The sequence below is a fragment of the Symphodus melops genome, assembly GCF_947650265.1.
Source record: "Symphodus melops genome assembly, chromosome: 6".
NCBI classification, from domain to species: domain Eukaryota; kingdom Metazoa; phylum Chordata; class Actinopteri; order Labriformes; family Labridae; genus Symphodus; species Symphodus melops.
Window position 1 is genome coordinate 2,926,244 of NC_136696.1, and position 20,772 is coordinate 2,947,015.

General features: G+C 45.5%; 1 protein-coding gene across 6 annotated transcripts in view; it reads right to left on the reverse strand.

The window, feature by feature from the left end:
* The window catches only part of hipk2 (homeodomain interacting protein kinase 2), a 72,291-nt gene that overhangs the window by 6,902 nt on the left and 44,617 nt on the right, over positions 1–20,772 (reverse strand). For 4 of the 6 annotated variants that reach the window (XM_079346012.1, XM_079346011.1, XM_079346010.1 and 1 more), the window contains exons 3-12: positions 16,940–17,063; positions 16,151–16,270; positions 13,232–13,318; positions 9,933–10,117; positions 9,691–9,853; positions 6,932–7,157; positions 6,117–6,238; positions 3,167–3,297; positions 1,976–2,158; positions 1,529–1,852 (exon numbers count right to left, since the gene is read on the reverse strand). In XM_079346012.1, coding sequence (XP_079202138.1) covers positions 1,529–1,852; positions 1,976–2,158; positions 3,167–3,297; positions 6,117–6,238; positions 6,932–7,157; positions 9,691–9,853; positions 9,933–10,117; positions 13,232–13,318; positions 16,151–16,270; positions 16,940–17,063 — 1,665 coding nt within the window. The remainder of the gene's footprint in view (positions 1–1,528; positions 1,853–1,975; positions 2,159–3,166; positions 3,298–6,116; positions 6,239–6,931; positions 7,158–9,690; positions 9,854–9,932; positions 10,118–13,231; positions 13,319–16,150; positions 16,271–16,939; positions 17,064–20,772) is intronic. The other 2 variants (XM_079346013.1, XM_079346009.1) reach the window with 2 other exon arrangements.

The window sequence follows — 20,772 nt, forward strand, 5'->3', positions numbered from 1 at the left end:
GAACAAAGAGAAGTCAACTCAAGCCATCAGTGCAATAAGATAACAAACGATCTCACTGCAGCCTTCTTTATTTCTGACTTGAGTGGAACCTGTTTTTTAACTTCAGCTCACCGTCTTTTACGGTCATGTGATTTCTGAAACATTGACATTTGTCATCAAACATGTTTTATTATTTGGGCTGTCAACATCAATTACATAAACCTGATTAAGTAAGGTCTCAAATGATATATTCATCTTTTATAATCCTGATTAATCTCAAGCTTTTTGTCCCTTCAGGCTCACCGTAGATAGTGCTCCCTGGCTGACCAGTCCAAAGTCATATCCACCTGATGACATCACACATTGACCTTTGTTTACCGTTCCTTTGAGCTGTTTGACGTCACTCTGGGATCCCCAACCACTTCCTGTTTCTGTGCTGAACTTCCTGTCATAACCTTCAACTAGAAGAGCCTTACTTTATTTCAAAATAAAAGCACTAAGCAAGTTAAGTACTCTGAGCTTAAGCCAGTACAAATATTCAAAATAAAATCCTAACAGTTTATATTTTAAATGAATGGAACTTCAAACATGCAATTAAAAAAAAGTGATTAATCATAATTAAAAATGTAATCATTTGACGGCCCTTATTATAATCCAACATAACTTTATAATCCAACATAACTACTGTCAGAAAACGACAAAACAAGTCGTTCAAATATATCAAGAATGCAATGTCGGCTGATTTCTTCCCATTATTTTATCTTTCCTGCATTTAAAAACAAGGAAGGGGGCTTCATCAACTTCTTGATTGAGTTACATCAACATTACGTGATTATTAGATATTTGATGTCCTTCAGGTCTACCTGTACTTGTTTTTTTTTTTTTAGCAGATAAGATTGGCTCGTGTTCGATAGCATTATTGTCCATCCACCCGTTTAATAAATTGTCCATCACACAGAGGAACACCAGGGTTTGTAACCATGTGACACTCGAGACAGACGATCCAGATTAAAACTCGACAGAAGGCCTCTTTAAAACCCTGACCGGCATGAGATCCAAGGTAGTTCAAATGTTTGATACTTTTCCATCTGTTTACTCTTTGTTTTTAATTCTCTGATAACATGGGGAGCGGAGAAGATGACAAAGTCTTAACTGTTTGAATACATTGGGAACATTTTAGTGTGCAGCAGGAGTTTGCTTGCAAGACTTGGGAAATAATCCAAACTTTCTATTTTTATTGCCATGGCATCAAAACATGTTTTAGGTTATTTAAATAGGCTACTAAATAGGGTTTGTTTTCACTGATATTTATATATAAAAAAAGACGTCTGGTACCATGGCAACACTGAATAGATCTATCTTAGTTTGGCACGTTGAACATGTGTAAACAATCCTCGCTCCAACACGTCGTGTTTTTAAAGATGTCTCAGCTCCAGTCATGGTCAGTCTGTGACTTTTATCCTTTGTAATGTGTTTAGCTTTAACGAGCCTGAGAGTCTTCAGCACATTATAATCACCTGAGTGATCCCTCAAAAGAAGCAGAACCGACCTGTTGTTTTGTTTGTGATCGTCTTCCTCGTCCGTGTCACTGCTGATGGTGATGATGCTGACTGCTGGGCTGGGCGTGTCAGGGATGATTATGGTCTGTCTGGGGACGTGATGCTGGTGCTGATGGTCGTGGGTGGTGCTGGAAGCTTGCTCGGCGTCATTACCCCCCCAACTGCTGCCCCCGCATCCCTGCTGGGGCGGGCAGTTGGAAGCGGAGCCGTTCTGTAGCACAGCACAGCGTGGAGGCGTGTTCTCCTTCACCCGCTTGGAGCGCTGCGGAGACAGCACCGCCTGAGAGGACGACACCTCGTAGGCTGACATGTTCCTGATGGAGAGACAGAGAAGAGAGTGACACAGATGCTGGAGATCGAAGGCCTCCACATCGAAAGCCACGAGGCGTGAAGATCTGGTCGTGATTTACAGGAAGTGTGGAGTCATCTGAGCGTACCTGGCAGACATCTGGTGCTGTTTGCTCTTTTTGGAAGAGGAGTTGTTATTGGCTGGAGGCTGCCTCATGACATGTGCCACTCCAACATTTAGCGTCTGGTTTGATGGGAGAGTGACGTGGCCGGCTAACAATGCTGGCTGCTGCATGATGGGATTATAATGGCTACCATGAGGATGGGAATTCCTGAAACACAACACAGCTGCACGTTACTAAAATAACAATAAACTAGCATGGGAGGTAGTGAGTAAAGTCCAAAACTACTGCAGAGATAAAAATGGATCAAATAGAAGAGGGGTATTCCCTTCAGAATCCAGCAGGTGGCAGCAGCTAACTTGATGAGCAGCGGAGGTTTAAAGTAGGCGAGGGAGTTAGGGAGGGAGGGAGCAGAGATGGAGGGCAGAGGAGCTGACACCAGCAGCTGTGGAGCGATAGCTCTGCAGAGGAAGTGCGACACTTTCCCAATCGTTTCTCTGAGGACAACAGAGCTGCCGCCGGACAGGAGGGGGCCGAGGGCGGATGGAGACAGCGTGTCTGGTCACAGATGGACAGCTCTGAATGTTTTTTTGAGCACTGATGGTACCAGCAGTGGTGCACATACACATTCTATACCTGCATCCTCCCTCCCTTATCTCCCTGCAGATCACCTTCTCCCATCTATCCATCCTTTTATCGAGTCATCGCAGTGACAGGCTGTACTCAACGTGATGTCTCTTCGTGTACATATATCCCATCTCCCCGAGGTAAATCTGCTCTTATACAAGCACCAGTGTTCACATGGGGACTGTGATTCACTGAAGATAGAGGACAGGCTGTCACTGAGGTACAGGCTCCTCGCTCAATCAGTCCTATAACAAAACCATCTTCTCCTGCCACATTTTGACCTATAAAAGCCATAAAGCCACTGCAGGCCTTTGAAATCAATTTATGTGACCTGTACTACAGACTCATGCCTGATGTTCTGTGCAGAAAGGTGATTTCACAAAGTGCTTTGTTTTCAGAGCTTTAAATGGCATGTCAACCTATTGGATTTATCTATCCAGCTAAATCCTTTTGTGAGAAAAAAAAAAAAAAGTCGAATAAAACCAGGAGGCCACAATATTCAGACATCAATGAAGGCTCTCCAAATCTATAAATCAGTATAGGCTAAGAGTGGCTTGGAGCAGTTTAAAGTAAGGAAGCCGTGTAGCTCACCTCCAGTTGGCGAGTGGCTGCGTGCTGCTCATGGAGTCGGGGAGGACAGTGGCATGCTGGACTGAGGTGTGGGTGAGCTGCTGCCAGGCTGGAGGCAACAGGATCTGCTGGGTGCCGCTGGGCCAGGCCTGCTGAGGGGGGGGGGGGAAACATGGAGAAGACGGGAGAGACAGAAAGAACAGTAAGCTGCCATGTAACTCAACATCCAAACTGTGACGCCCATTGATTTTATTTTTTTACAAAGGCTGACATGGGACGGCAAAGTCATGCATGATTAACTTGGCCAATTCATTTAGCTTGTTTTAATTCAAACCTAATAAATGCATAAACAAAAAGGATCCCCTCTGAACTCGGCTGAGAAGTTTGAGAGTATTATGAATCTCAATGTGATGTTTTCAAAAGTGAGTGAGATCTGGTTAAACTCGCTGCTGGGCAGGCAAAATGAACTTCACCAGCTTCAAGGAGACATCCATCAACAGAAGAGATAAGAGCAGGACTTAATAAAGAAGTACAGCAGCTCCTTTCTGTGTCTGCATGTGGAGGTGAGTGCATGTGTGTGTGTGTGCCCGAGTGTTAGTGTGATTATGTGTTTGACTTGTGTGAAATCAGCCTATGTTCTAATTAAATCTGTAGTTCTATTCAAGCTGCGGAGAGAGAGGCTCTTTTGTATGAGGAGGAGGAGAAACAGCCACATTATGCCCCAAGATGTGCCAAGATGAGTGTGCGTGCATGCATGCATGCCTCAGCGTGTTTGTGTGTGTGTAAGCCTAATAGTTTAATGCAACTCTATTGATTAGCACTTTAATGTCAGGGCTAATGAATTGTTCCTTTAACACACATTTGCACATCTATTTACAACGGCATCAGTATGTGCTGCAGCACACACAGGTTTAAACAGAAACAGAGGAGGACAATAAAAAAAGAAAGAGAGAGAGAGAGAGCGAGCGAGCGAGCGGCGGCACACAAAATGCAAAGCAGATAATCGCTGCATGTGCTGCAGTAGCTTTATTTCACCCTTGTCGTTTAACTTGATCTCAACCTTTATCTTTGTATTTATGCGCCGGCTCTGCACTGTCTCTTTCGATTATATTCTGACACAAAGTAGCTGCTCGCTCTGTGTTCTGCTTTCTGCCTTGTGGAAGTTGAGATTGTTGTTGTCCAAACCTCGCGGCCTGTTCTCTGAGTGCTGCAGGGGGCATCTGCAGGCCAGCACAGCTGCCTCGCCTGTGCTCTGATGACTGACATCTCTAATGGAACATTCTGGAACTGGTGATGGTCTTTACATCCAAGACCACATCCAAGGCCTTTTATCAACATGCCATTAAGACACTCTAATACATCCATCCATCTCCTGCTCCTCCGCCTCCCGCTCTCTCTATCTCCATTCCTGGCACTCTACATGCCTCTCTCGCTCTGCGTCTGCATTGTGTAACCAGCCTGTCTGCCCTGAAATGCTAACCCAGTTAAGAAGCCGTTTTCTTTTTCTTCTCATGGCCCACCATCACTATCAGCAGGCCCACTGCCTCCCACCTCGACCTACACTCCCCGGGTGAAAACCCTTTGTCACCTCGGGGCTTTGAGAGCCCCAGCTCTCACTCCCCAATTGTTTCCACATTTTCTGCATTCCTGCTCCAGATGAAGGTCCTGCTGGTTCCCCCTGCTTCCCTTCATGGAGCCTCCCTTACTTTGCACACCCAGGGGAGTTCAAGGCCAACCTTGCATGGGTCCAGTGTGGGCAAAGGGTGCATGGGGAGCAGTGAGCAGTGGGGTGGGTGCAGGCACAGGTGGGGAGCATGCAACCAAGAGGAAAACAAGGAGTCTGCCAAGCCTGCAAGACCTCCCACAGTAAAGGAATAAACACACACACACACACATACACACACACACACACACACACAGCACACCCAGTTATTAGGTGTGCTGCCTGCTGGCCTATATAAACCATCTGCTTACATTAACTAGAGCCTGTCTTTGTTTAACATGTGCACAGACAGGGTGGGGGATACCTGCAGAGCATGGCAGCAATGTGTGAGCTGCACGTGACGTATCATTTTAACATGTCATTTATGTACGATATCTATTTTTCAGAGATCAATGATATCCATGGATCTGCGGTGTTGTTAATATTATGGTCATGCAGAGCCTCATTCAAGCTTCTCCTGACCTCCCAGGATCCTCTGAGGCCTGTAATTTGGAGCGCCTGACTTGGAAACAGCCCTGAAGCTAATCACCATTTGGTATCTGACAGATTAACCCACCATAGAAACACAGGCACGCACACACACACACACACACACACACATGCACACACTAACACACAGAGTGCTGCTGCCTCCCTGCCTGCCTACTGCATGATTAACTGGAGATAAGGGAGTGCTTCAAACTCCCTGGATTCTCAGGGATATTTAAAGCCCTCATGGAAATTTCCATAGGGAAAGAGGTGGTGTGGTGATGGTAGAGATGTACAACATGTGTGTGTGTGTGTGTGTGTGTGTGTGTGTGTGTGTGTGTGTGTGTGTGTGTGTAAGTCAGAGCAGAGAGAGTGATGCTCAGTCACTCTCAGTTACGTCTGACAACAGTAGACTAGCAGCTAAAGCTCCGGCTCCACTGTGCAGGCTCCAGTGACGGCCGAGTCTGTGCAAAAGGCTCCTGCCTTTGTGTGCATCAGACCGTGTCAGCCTCAGCCTCCAGGAGAGCGGGGCAGCAGAGAGAGAGAGGAGCGAGAGACACAGAGGCAGGAAGCAATGCACAGGAGAGCTTGGCCTGAATGCGCTCAGGAAAAAAAACACAGCTGCCAGCAGGGGCCGGGTCACGAACATTGAGTGATTTCCAGCTTCCATCGATGGATACTATTCTTAGTGAAGGCTTATTTATGCATGCTGTTCCAACTCTAACAGGCAGGAGAATTGCTCAGACCCTCAGTAACTATGTTGCTGAAATGTCTTCCTACCTGTGTGAGCAGACCCGGTTGGATCTGAAGAGGCTGGGCACCAGGGGCCTGGGTCACTATGGGAACAGCATTCTCCATCCGCACAGAATAACTGGTGTGCTTGGAAGGGGACGCCTGCAGCCCTGCACATGAACAGAGGATGTAAACAAACACACATAGCGATATCCACCCCCCCTGTACCCCCATCTGTCATTTAAAACCAACAGCATGCCGTCTATGAAATACAGTGACAGAAAAGATAACATGTACTATATGCACACTGATTAATCTGCATTCAACAGATGTCCAAATCCTTCTGCTGTGTTCAAACATAGCAACACCACTAAGGAAAACAAAAACAGTAGTCATGGCAATAGTATAAAAAGCCGCTTCTAATAATGGAGATTCTTTTTATCAGCAGTCCCGCAGAAACCATAAATAAAAACTACAAGATGCCTCCGAGCTCTTCTGCCCTCCCAGAGCAAACAGAGAGGAGACAAAGGGGGGGCTGAGCAAGCGTTACACAAAGATATAAATATCCGTTCAAATGATTAATTGCTTCATTAAGTTATCATTGAATCACAGTTTGTATGGTAGGATTGACGCTGCCTTTGGCGTCGGAAAAACAAACAGAGTCAACATACAGGGACAAACGTCTGTGCACTGAGATAGAATAAAAAATCCAGACAGAGCAGCGCTGTATGTGTGGTATCATGTTGTGGTGTGTTGGAGAGCAGCTGCTCACAGCGGACATCTTTCTTTTTTTTTTGTTGCACAGATGACCAGATATCCCATCCATTTACACTAATGCATAGTGACTGGTGAGGCCTCCTTACCTTGGAAGCCAGGTGGGCAGACGATGAGCGCCTGCTGGAAGGGGTCAGGCCGGGCAGCGCAGAGCTGAGGAGCCCCCGGCTGCAGGGGCATGCTCCTCTGGGCCACGGCTGCCATGGAGGCAGCGGAGGGCTGGTAGAGTGCAGATTGGTAGTTTAGTATGGAGACATCAGGACTTGCAAAGGAAAGGGTGGCATTGTTGGTGGAGGAGGGAGCCAGGTTGGTGGCCTAAAGGAATGATGGGACCAAAATAAAATCATGAGCATGGAGGCTTTCTGATGGGAATGACAGGGAGGAGGAAGTGCTCCAAGGAAGCAGGCATGGTATAAAACAAAAAGATAAAAATATATTCTCACGAAACGATGCACAAAAAAAAAAGAAAGGAAAACAACATCCCGATCAAGAGAGGATGGATGGCAGTGCATCATTAATGGAACCTGATTGAAGAATAAAGAAATTGCAGAACTGATTTGATCGCGTCTTAAAATATGCAGGGCGTTGATTTGATTAATTAGGAGAGAAAGAATGTGTGCAGGGATCCAATCAATGCAACAATTCAAAGAATAATCAACCATCAGTGAGAGAAATTGCCACCAGAGCACATTCAGACAGATACTTTGATAACGACGCATCAGTTTTCAGGTATCAGTGATTTATTTTCCTGACTGCTTCTTACTTTAACCTCTTGCACTTTTAAAAAACATTCCACCATTTGAGCTTTGTAGTATTTTCAGCGATTAACAGTTATTCTTATTTTGCATTATTTAGCTCCTTCCCAAAACAAAGGCCGACTTTAACCTCAAAGGGCCGGAGAATAACAGGCTGGGAGTCTTTGAATAAAAGCCTTAGAAATAAACCTTTTACTGCTAATGCTGCTTTTTACTTTTATACTTTACTTTTGCTACATTCAGAACAATTTTTTTTTGGGAGGAGGGGAGGCTATAACTTCAGCTCTTCTATTTTTACTGCAGAGCACGTGAAGAATGTGTGAACTTTTCCCACCTCTGGTGTTTCCTGGTAAAACAAAGCGGACTTCTTTAGACCCGCTACATGCAGAGGGGGACCGTGCACTCTGAACATGAACTGAATGACTCTCTTAAATGTCTCGTTTACAAAATTCAGCAACAATTAAGCACACAGCAGCGCGGCGCTCTGCCATGTCATCACACTTAAACGATGAGTGCCGCAATCAAATTATGAGTCTGTTTGAATGTAAATGCTGCAGAATCAATATGAGCCATTATCATAAGCTGCAGCAAAAATGTGACATTTCATGTTACAGCTTTACTATGCAGCCTGCAAATCAATACAGCTGACAGGAGCATTATTTCACAGCTCTGGGTCATTGTGTAATTATGGAAGCTTCTGCACCTCCAGCATGACTTGGCCACTAAAACGAGCCGAGGAATCCAAAGACTGCCTGCGACTCTCATGGATACAAACAAATGCTTTGAAGAGCCACAGTTTGCTCAGCTTGTAAGTACTATTTGCTCCTCTTGTCTAATTTTAGCCCTTTCATTAAGCGCACGGAGAGGCGGGAGGGAAACACAGAGACAGCCCTTTCATTTTTCATTTGCTCTCTTTAGCGTGTTCGATAAACACCAGGGGAGGGAACATAATCAATAAGGCGCGGTGGCATTCATCATACACAAGCACGGAAGCAGCAAAACACAAGCCAAAGATGCATCCCAGTCTTGCAAATGAATGGAGCTGGATAAATCACTGACTTAAGTCTGTCTATATGCCCTGAGAGCCCGGCACCGAAAAGACAAGCGGAGGGAATGTTAATCCATTTAAATCACAGCAAGATGGGGTTTTTGTCGCATGCTCCACAGTGTGGGCTAGCTCGATACAGTTGGTGATAAAGAACTCTGTTTACTAAAGAGAAGGGGTTGGAGGACAGGGGGGGGGGGAGGAGCGGTAACTAAGCTCAATCTGGAAAACCTTGCAAACCGAAGCAGGGTGATTCCGGCATAAGCCAAATGTCAGCAATTTCGATTCGCAGACGGTACAGGAACGACGCGGTAAAGCACCATGGGCTCAACCCGGAGAAAACGGGAGGAAGGAAAGAAGAGAAGAGAAGACAAGAGGAGGACCGGAGTGAGAGAAGGGAAAGAGGAGAGGAAGCCTGGTAAAGGGATTCTTAAGGCCTGAAAGCTCCAGAATGCAAGGCAAGCAGGAAGTGGGGCTTGTCATGTGTGTAATCAGCACTTTGTGACAATCCCACAGGACCTGAGGCACAGACAGAAATGCAGGCAGACAGATATACATGCAGCAAGGCAGAAAGGCAGGCCGGTAAGCATGGAAACGTGCAGACAGACAGGAAGACTGAGGAGGAAGAAAAAAAACGCAGAACAAAGAGAGCAAACAGCAGCTCACGCTCTGCTAAGCTGTTCAACATCAGACAAGTGAGTGTTTAAAATACAATTATTTGCTAAAGACAGCATGCCAGGGGAATGTTAGGAACATCCATCTGTCATGTTGTTGCTCCAGGATTTCAGCGTCGCTCTGATCATCCGTTATGATGCACATGAAATTATGAATTTATATACGGAAACGCTCAAGAATCTCGATGAATATTCTCTGAATCTTTTACGAAGTCGTATGGACTTTCGCTTTAATCTGCGCTTTTATCTGCTTCCAACAGCATACACGATGCAAGTTTTTCATTCATAATTCGACGGGGAACAGACAGAAAAACCAAAGCGAACACTGATTTGCATTGTGGTGAGGGGCGGCGCGTGTTTGTTTTGTGACGTACCTGGCTGTGCACAGTGTTCAGCTGGTTGTTGAAGGTCATGGTGAGGTTGGTGGAGGTGCTGGGGGCCACGTGGGCGATAAAGGGTGTCTTGCTCTGGTTGACTGTGTCGTACATGTTGACACGGCGCTTGCAGATCTCCATGTTTTGGAAGCACGACTTGACGCTGCACAGGGAGGAAGAACACGTCATTTAAATGTTGAAATGTTGAACTCGCTTGGATTAAAGAACTGTGCGCCTCGTACTGTGTGCTGTGCGGGAAATCCAGGAGGTGCGTCATGGTCACGAAGGGGTGGTTGAGCGTTTCGATGGGGGTGATCCTCTTGTCTGCATCGATGGTCAACATCTTCGTTAACAAGTCGATAAACTCCCTCCTGTCGGCTTTCTCTGCCAGCATTTCGCTCCCCTCCAAGTCTGACGTCATGTTCACCTGGAGACCCCACACACACACACACACACACACACACACACACACACACACACACACCTCAGCGTTTTCAATGACTTCTTCAATGATGATTCAAGGCCCTGAATGTTTCTGCAGCGACAGAAAGAAAACTCTCTCTGACAGGTCGTTCACATTCAGAGGCATATTAATGCTCCCAAGGCCTCATCAGTTAGTGTCTCAGTGTGTGTCTCAGTGTGTGTGTGTGTGTGTGTGTGTGTGTATCATAACCTTGCACCTCTGTGACATTTTAAACATTTGCACTTGTATTTTTAGCAGCACTTGAAATACTTCCTGGCGCCTTCACTGAGATTTTTATCTATTCCTGAGACGTGAAAGCAAACCAAAAAAAAAACCATGAACCCGATAAATGCACGTCGTTCATGAGGCCCTTTCACAAAGAACACCATTTTGTAACCCTCTGAGGACGGGGACGAGACAACTAAACATATATATCTCAATATGTTCTGAAGCAAGTCTGAGAAGCTGCTTTGGATCGGAATAAGTACAAGAGCTACGTCACTAACAGGAGCTCATTTGTCAGGCAGAGGACGGGTTTACTTCCACGCTTGTCATGTCGGGTGATAAATGAAGAAAGTGGGGCAAGGTCACATGATGGCGATTCGGAGCATTAGGGAACAAGCTGATTTTCGTGGCAGCAGACAGCCAGCCTTGTTTATTGTGGCTGCCATGCAGAGGCAGCGGGCCTGTTTTTAATAAAGACGCGGTGCTTATCTGTAGGCCTGCTCCAGGGTCTATCAGATGTGCTGCCAGTCAACGCCGCGAATCTGATTCAATTCTCTTTCTCTGTGCAGGTTATTCAGGCTCTGTAACCATTCCTCTCCGCTCGCCACCTCCGCTGGCTTTGATAAAGGAATAATCTGCAGAATGGGTGAGAAATAATCACGCCGTCCTCAGCCGGCGGGAGAGATGACTTTGGGAAGTGAGCACAGTTTTGGTTGAACATTCACAGCCGGTGAGAGGTGGTCGAGGTGCGACTCGATAACCACGCTTTACAAAAATAAATTCACCCCTCATCCTTCATCTTTTAACTGAAATGACTCGATATGAAATATCGATCAATAACGGCAAGGATGAACATTTTCTACTTTGTAATAGAAATAAAAATCTTCTCTAAGAAACAGTAGGACGAGGAGCTTCGACCCACGCGGTCATCCTTGCGTGTCTCGCATGTCAACGTCTGCTCATGGAGCCACATCTGTGCAGTGCGGCGCTCTGACATGCTGCTCTGGAGAGCGGGCAGCCATGGCAGATGTCGAGCGAGTGAGACAGATCGGGCTACGCCTCGGGAGACGTGGAAGCTCGGCATGCAGGGTGCCCGGCCTACGATTCAGCCGCGAAGAGGAGTAGAGGAAAGGAAATGTGTCGTTAAGAGAGCTCGTGATAAAAGACAGGAAACGATTGGACGATGCTGCGCCTGCTCGTCTCGGCTTCACTCCTGTCCACGCAGGCATCGAAGGATTGCAGATCAAAGTGAAGACATTTTTTTTCCCAGCGCGAGAACCTCCAGTGAGGTCCCGCAGTTAGCGTCTGATTTAATCAAATTAAAAATACTTGTGACTAAAGCCTCTCAACATTTCCCACGACTGAAAGGAGCTTCATTATCTCTCCCTGGCACCCTGCCTCTCTGTGTCTTTCAGGGCCTTCAGCTATATCATCCATTATACACGCAGACACAGATGTCCACAATGCTGACTTGTTTATATAGTCAGGGTGGCGAGATGGGGCAAAATAGGCAGTTTTCTCCCACATTAGGCTTGTGCAGCTCTGCCGTGTCTCCTCTGTGTTATCATGGTGAGCTGAAGACGGGACACAGAGCTTGAAGCGTAGGAGCGAAGATGACCCAGGGGATATATTACCAGTGCAGGTTGCTTTCATTAAAATCCAGTGCTGCGTGTGTGTGTGTGTGTGTGTAACTGTGAATTCAGCAAGCCCAGGCAACGATAGCATCGAGTCCCAGCTGACTGTATGCGATCCCAAACAGGCCTGACATCGGCCCTGGGCAGTACTGGACAACCATAATTGTCTCCATCAGTTAAGTCACTGTACGTGTGATGTACCCACGCAGACCGTCTGCTGCTGGCTGTCTGTGGCCTTATTCCAAAACATAATAAGTCACCTGCTTCGCTCTTATCTCTCTTGGCTATCAGAGGCAGGATCAAGGCGCAATGATGACAAGAGAGCGTACCGTTGCAGATTTCGAAGGGTACCGCAAAGGACATTGTAATTTTCCATCAGCGCTGCCATGTTTGCCAGCAGGACCGGTATTTGGCCAAACAACACTCACTTATCGCCTCACTGTCACGCACGTACTATCAAAATGTCATGGCTGCATGTGAACTTTCCAGCCATGGACAGAGTAGAAATCCCTCTGAGTCAAAGTGACATAAGATCAGTAGCAGTGTGTGTGTGTGTTTTTTCCCCCACATGTGAAAAGCTGCGATATAAAAGTCACTTCCTGGAGTTATGCAACAGCATCTAAACAAGCAGATTCCCACAGGTGAAGCTAGCAGATACAACACTCTGCACGAGCCGCTGAGCTGCTCTTGAGAAACTGGGAGGGGGGGGGGGGGACTTCTGGAAGGTGTTCGTGTTTTATAAAGAGTCAAAGCTTTCGTGCCCTCGACATGCTCACATGTTCTGTCGACGTACAAAGTAGGGACAAAGCCACAACACTCCCTCCACTTTGAATCAGGAAGCAAACTGCACATATCAAACACGCTAAGCAGCGCCGCCACATGCTCAGCTCCAATGTCAGTCTGTAACTTATTAGACGGCGGTTAAGGAGAATGAGGAGCAGAGGCAGAGTGCAGGAGAGGGTTTTGTTTTTTCTGTGAACAGCTGCTTTCATTTCACCCTGTAAAATTCAATGTAGCAGCACAGCAGGGAGAGATCTGGAGACCAGGCTTTGGCAGCATAAATATTTGAAAGGATTTCAAATATTTGATTGATAATTCTCAGGATGTGATCGATCTAACTGTCCCGGGACATGAGCAGACCTGTCAGTGGGAGCTTCAAATGTGAGGGAGTTACAGACGGAGAAAAAGCAAATACGTCATTATAACGTCCAGCGTTTACCTGCGCCATATCATCCAAGCAGTTGAAGATGTACTTGCGAGCCTCCTTGGACTTGATCCCTGTTTCACCCTCGTGGTCCTCTGAAGTCTGTTGGAGACAAGAAGCAGATGTTGCTCTCATATCCCATCACACTTCCCCTCTGGAAAACGCACTATTTACATTTGGCTCATTACAGCCTCTTGTTGTTGATGTGCAGCAGGACTCGGCTTGCCCTCTGAGCAACCCTGGGGTAGCAAACAAACACTCATCTAACAGCCAGGGAAGGTGGGGGGGGGGGGGGGACATGTAGAGACACAGACTCCGATGATGAGACAATATACGAAATTTAAAGAGCACTGTACACACTCTGGTTTCACACAGAAAGTGAATATGGGCTCAAATTCACTGCAGTCCACATTAAAACAGGAACAAATGAATGAAAGAATGACGCACATAAAAAAAAACATATCTGCGTTGATTTTAGAAACCTCTTAAACGATCATCAGGTAACTTTAAATGACAGCAGCTGCAAACACAACGTGAGTAAGTCAAATGAATGTTTACTGTAGCTATCTACCTTCACACTCGCTTTACAGCATCATTAGGCTGCTTTTCAGTCTGCAGTGGTAAACATCAGCCTTTTCCAAATACAAGCTAATATCGTCCTGTTTCTATCTTTATACCTTACAGGCTCCAAAAAGCTTCAAAAACACTCAGCAGTCCGACGTCTGACACTCTCTCCTGTGAGTCACTGAGCAAAGACTGAGGGAAGTCGCAGGGTCTCTACGACGAGCTTGGACATTTCTTCCTGACCTGTCGTCTACATAAATTCCACGAAGCAGATTCATTAAAATCACTTTTATTTAGTATTTGTGACATCTTGTTGCATAAATCTGATGCATTTGAAGATGCTATGTTATTAATATTATTAGATAGTTAAACTGGATCATCTGATCCTGAATATAATGTAAACTCTGTTTGCATCTGTAGGATCATTTTTACTTTTTTTTTTTATCTTACCCCCCCTGTGTTTACAAGTGTGCAGCTTCCTGTTTGTTTCTGATGAGAGCGCTCCTATTGGTTGTTGACTGAGGTCACATGATAGATTGATTTTATTGCAACACTAAGATGAGAAAAGACTCGCTCGCTCTGACTCAAAAACTCTCAGGATTTTATTCCCACTTTGGAAATTAGTCTGTGACTTAGAAATCACTTGAACTGTCATCTGGTGTAAGGTCAGCATTCCCTTTGTGTTGTTCTTCAGTCTTATCTGCAGGAACTTGGAAACACTCATGTTTGAAGCAACAGGCTTGTGTTTTAATTTCCCATAACTCAACAGGTCATGCACTTTGAAGAGGAGACTGAAGTGGTGCAGCTCACTGACAGCTGCTAAAAGCCCGTGAGCAGCATGCATGACAGCATGTACAATATGTACTCTGTGTTTTCATATATAAGACGAGTCATTAAGACTTGTTGACAGTGAGGCATGTGACAAAGATTTAAAGAAAACACATGCATACAACATGCCACACCCTGCAGAGGTGGATCGCTGTTCGCAGCTCGATACGGTCAAGAACTCAGGGAGGGAATTCACCGTGTAGCACACATGTTAAAGTTTAGAAAAGGAGCAGCTCAGCCCTCCTCATGGAGCGGCCCACACTGACAGACAGTGAGAAGAGTTAATGTCAAACACACTCTGAGCTGGGCTCCTTCAGAGCTCCACCGTGTGTTTATCTATCGACACTTGTTTCAAACCACAGTCACCTGATAACTGCATTCAGGTGATCAACACAAACATTGTAAATATCTACAGTATATCTGTTCATCTCTACAGATCAAAATAGATCCATGAAAGATATCAGCTGATTAGGATTTGATTTTTTTTTCCTCTCCCCATTATCGGTATCAGTCTCAAAAATCCCACATCTGACGGGTCCTATTTTTCACTTCTTTTCTTTTTTTTTTCATTTCATTTCCTGTTTTCACAGGAAAACAGGAAGTAATAATAAATAAATAAATCCTATCATGTTCAGAAGAGGAGCAGGGAGAAGAATACATCTTATTTTTACCTGACCCCTTACTCAAAAAAACAAAAACAAAAACAAGAAATGTCTGGATGGTCTGTCCAATAACGTATTAGTGATACATTCCATGGCAGCACAAAACAATTCTGACAATTCTTTGACTTCACTTCCAAGTTAATAAGGAGAAAAAAACACACCAAACACTAATTGCCAATTTCATACAGTCTAAAAATATTTTTTTAAACTGAAATATTTGAGCACAGCTCTTCAATTCGTAAGTTAGAGAATTAAACAATTTGATACCTGGAACAAAAATAAACATCTGTTTTAAAGATGTCCGTGCAAACTAGTCTCCTCTGAAAAAACTTCACTATGCTTAACTATGAGTGTCTGTAACTCAACTAAATCTAAATCTATTGGTGTACTGTGTGGTGGACTTTATGAATGACTCTTACTGCTCTTTTCTGTAAAATAAATAATATTACTAATAATACTTCAAACTGGGACTGAAAATGTTTTTTTTTTAATTTATACATACTGAAGGCATCCAAATAATTTAATTTATTTTATGTTGTTTGCTTTGTTCTGTTTTAAAAATAATAATAATAAAAACTTTAAATTGTTATAAATCTTGCTTCCTTCCTGACTGTTATGATTTCAAAATAAGATGTTGATCTGAACTTTTCAGCAACATGCGGCTTAAAATCAGTGTAATTAGATATTTTGACAAGCATTTAGACAAATCGTGCAAACAGATCAAATCAGCTCTGATTACCCGCTCACTTTGTTTACATCCACAAACATGGCGGTTAGCGGCTCACACGGTGGGACGGAGTTGAGCTTATTTTCGGTGTGTTTGGTGTGTGTGTGTGTGTGTGTGTGTGTGTGTGTGTGTGTGTGTGTGTGTGTGTCGTACCTTAAGTCTCCAGAGAGGATAGGTGGAGTCTGTCTCTCTGTTGAAGAACCTGGTGGTCTTTGTCCCTGCACTCAACAGATACTCTGCAGGCAGACCCTGAGTCTGTGAGATGTACCGGATCTGCAGGACACAAGATGATGAAATGCACGTGAGATTTTTTTCTACACCACTTGCATGATTCGTCTCATTTAATTGGGGACCACTGTGAATCTCTCCTGCAGACGAAGACATAAAATAAAAAGGTTTAAACTTTAGGATGGATGCCCCTTCTGGCACTTTAAAAATCTTCGCTGACATTAACTTCTCCAGACTTATCTGGTTTGAATTATGCAAAGCACAAGAGATTGATTTGAGACTTGTAAATGAGACGCTTTGCTAAGTTTTTGGGCTTGTGAAAAATCAGGCGAGCTTGTTCAGTGATGGAGCACAACTCGCTCAAGGTTTTCCCGCTGAGCCTCGTCTGACTGATAGAGAGAGGGGAGCGCAGCGATGTCTTGCTCTGGAGCACAGGGGCTGCGCTAATTGGACAAGTGGCTCTGTGGCATCTGTTCAGATAAACAGGGAGGCTGCACAAGCATCATCAGGGGGGATGTCAGGGGGATTTGAGCGGCGTCCCGCCCTCCCAAACACACTCCCCTGCACACACTCAATGAGAGCAAACAGAAAAGCATCCACATAAACACAACTGTGAATGCACGTGGATTCATGGGTCAATCATTCAAACACACAGCGGCGAGCTCGGGGGGGTCAGGAGACAGCTTGAAGGTCCAGGCAGTCATTATGTGTTACCTGATCGTACTCTGAAGCCCCCGGGTAGAGGGGCCATCCCAGGAAGAGCTCGGCTATCACGCAGCCCAGGGACCACATGTCTATGGCCTCACAGAACGGCAGGCCCAGGATGATCTCTGGAGCCCTGTGGGGGAAGAAGAAGACACGCGGGGTGAGATATCAGAGTTTTAAAAATATCTATAACAGCACACTGAGCGGTTCTGCTGCTTTAAAAAAAAAAACTGCAGTCTGAATGGTAACTGTGCCGTGGATAAAATGTCTTTGTCAAAACAGAGAGGAGGCTCTTTTCACTCTTTTAATGAGTTCATGGAGAGCAGCTGAGTGCAGCACACACAGGGTGAGGAGGACATCATCGAAGCATCGCATGGACCAGGGAGCTGTCAACAAAAAAAACATTTCTAAACCGGGCAGCGTAAAGAAAAAGTGCTTCACCACAAAAGCAAATTAAACAGTGTAAAAAAAGCAATAATAAAAACAATGAATGTTGCGTCAACTTTTAGTGAAATGTCGTTCACACACCTGACAAAGCCCGACCCACCTGAGTGGAGCCAGAGGGACGACGAGCTGGGACTGCTCGGAGGACAGGAGTGACTTTGTTTGGTTGCATAGAAGCGGTCTGATAAATATCAGGGACAGAAAAAGAATCTAAATTTATTCCAACACCAACAGGGAGCCAGAGGAAGGTGGCAGGTACGGGGGACGATGTGCTCGTGTTTTTAGGTTGCTGTTGAAAAAGCTGGCAGCAGCGATCTGCACATGCTCAGACGGGACAGGGAGGCCCCAGAAACAGGGAGTTTCACAAGCTGGAGACCGCCCACTCAGGCTGTTCAAAAACAAGGAACTGCCCAACATGGCGAGCTTAGGTTTGTTGCTGTGGTGTCGAAACAGGTTTTTGATTTTGTTTCACTTTCCCAAAGGCGATGAAATAAAATCAGACAGCACACGGAGCTCCCCTCAAAGACAGAGCGTGCAATCACTGGTAAATGTCTGTGCCATGTGTCCCAGCTGGACATGATGTCTCAGCCTAACTTTCAGTCAACCTTACGGCAGGATGAGAGCTGGAGGCGGGTTTAAACCCTCTTGACGAACCTGTCAATCACGCCAGCTACGCGGCTAACTATTGATAAGACGAGTGCACACGTCTATGTGAAGAGTGATCATATCAGAGGTAGTTTAAACACATATCTATCATCTTATAGAAAAACATCTAAATAAACTTCTTGTGAGGAAACAAAGAGAACAGACAGGAGTCCGATGTTGAACAGCTCTTTGAGTTTTGGGGACGATTTTGGTCAAACTTGTCACATTCAGCCCAAAAACATTCAAACCTTTATAAAACAGAATCTGCTCGTCTCTGTGACTTCAAACAGGCCGGATTAACATGAAACTGAAACATCTATTAATAACATGTTAACAGCATGACTGCCGCAGCTTAAGGGCTGGAAAGTTTCATTTAAAGCATGGAGTTTATAATGCTGATTGCTGTAACCATGGTAACTAGGCTAAGACCCCCCCCCCCCTCTCCCCTTTCTAAGCCTGAGCGGGCTCTGGCAAGGTTTTTATTGCAGAGAGAGCGAGACGAGGGGGGTCTGGAATCGGTCCTGCTGGAACCCATATCAGGGCAAGAGAGAATGTGTGTGTGTGTGTGTGTGTGTGTGTGGGGGGGGGGGGGGGGGGGGGGGATATAGGGCGGGGGGGGGGGGGGGGGGGGGATATAGGGCTTTATCGTCCTGCAGAGGGGTGATAGGTGAGAGCCGAAGGGGCAGCTAAGGGGCTTTTGAGGAGAAGTGAACATACCTCACATGCTTACAGTAACAGCATCATTCTCATGTAGCCCCCCTGCCCTCTTTTCACAGCACGCTGATGAGGATGCAAAGTGAAAAGAGGGCACAAGTGGTCGACTGTACACTGAGCTACGTCTGATATAGAAAGGCGCCGGGAGCGCAGATGATGAGAAACTACGGAAAAGGAGAAAAGGCCGAGATGCAACGAGAGCGAGCGAGCGAGTGAGCGAGTGAGCGAGTGGGAGAAGCACATCGCTCAGTGAAGAGCTGCGGTCACAGACAGATATTTGGGGGTCTCAGGGGCAGCAAGGGAACAGACACCCAGACAAACACTCTGGCAACAGTATCTCAGGGCAGCATTACACAAAAACACAAAGACACCTTGACACACAATGAGCCCAGATATCTGTCGAGGGGCTGCCGGGGACGTGAAGGAGACTGCGAGGGGCGATAGCAGAGGGAAGGCGGGAGAGAGAGAGAGAGAGAGGTGGACGCAGGTCAGCGTGAGCCTGCGCTAACAGCCTGTTTGAATGGATATAGAGTTTCACCAGGGACATTAAAGAGAGGGAGCCAAAACAGCTGTGTACACATGTGGACAGATACATGCAGCACCCCAAATGCACAGAGCAAAAAGAGTCAAGAGAAAAAGGTCGATTTCGTGTCTCTTCAGAAAATGCAACAATCAAACTTGAGGAAGCAGTTTCCACTTTTTTTTTCATTAAATGAACTTTTCATTCCTTAAATATTTCTTTGGCCATGTTTGAACTTTTGCACTCTCAGGAGTTTCTCAAAGCGGTGACAGTAGCGAAATTCTTTAATAAAACACCTGATCACAGTTAATAAAGTTGACTGGAAACAGGTGGGTGACATAGCTGGGTATCAAAAAAAGATCCTAAAGGAGCAAGAAGGGTAAAACATGATACAATCAAAGGACAGAAACTGGTCTGCTCGGTGACGTTCAAAGAAGAGTGAAAAACAAGTTCTGTTATTTTCTATCACGTATGGGCTTTCAGGGTTTCACAAATCAAACTACAAATAAAGTGATTCTGTCTGTTCCTTCTGGTCACAGAGGGACGTGGACAAGCAGCCAATCAGTGGTGGTCTTGACCGTCTTGATGAGTCGAGACAAGACCGAGTAAAAAATCTTTTGAATCCAAGAAGAAACGAAAAGGTTGAAAAAGTTCTCCAACACGTGTATTTAGTAACACTGAAACCTCTGCACGGTTAATAATAACACACACCTTGAACCCGTCTTATTTGCATGAGTCTGAACTCTCCAAAAACACTGCGTTTGACTTTGAGAAAGCCGAAGAATGTCTCATCTAGTGCGAGCTGCAGTGACTGAAGTCTGCTCTCACAACATGTTGCTGTTTTTTTGACTCAGCTGTGAGGAAACTCTCCCCATCAAAACACATTGTGGAGATGAAAGCTGCAGGAAACCCTTTCATCAGATGGTCCTTCAGATCACTGTGACTGTGGTGGGACACATGCAGGACCTTCAACTCCCCCCCCCTACCACCCCCCCCCCCCCCCCCTTTGAACCTAGTGACTCTCAGCAACAATCACCACCAACCATGCCGTTTGCAGTATGTAACGTTTATGTGAAAACACTGAAAAATACAAATATGCATCGTAAATTGAACCACAAGTGTGTGTGTGTGTGTGTGTGTGTGTGGTGTGTGTGTGTGTGTGTGTGTGTGTGTGTGTGTGTGTGTGGAGGGGCTGAAATGTAGCAACATTCAGTATTATTAATAATTGGTGGCGAAATAAAAACAGATTTCATTGCATCATTTTAAGCACAGGGTCTTTAGCTTCGGACAATTTATATGCAAATGTGTACAGATGTGTACAGATGTGTGCAGATGTGTGCAGATGTGTGCAGATGTGTGCAGTTGTGTGCAGATGTGTGCAGATGTGCGGCTCCAGGACTTTGTCCCTGTGCATGTTGGAGAGATTTGCTGGTGTTGACGTTATGCTCGGATCCATTTTAGCTTGAACCTTCCTGGGTTTTGCTCCAGTGCTCTACTTAGCCTGTTCTCATGGCTCCCC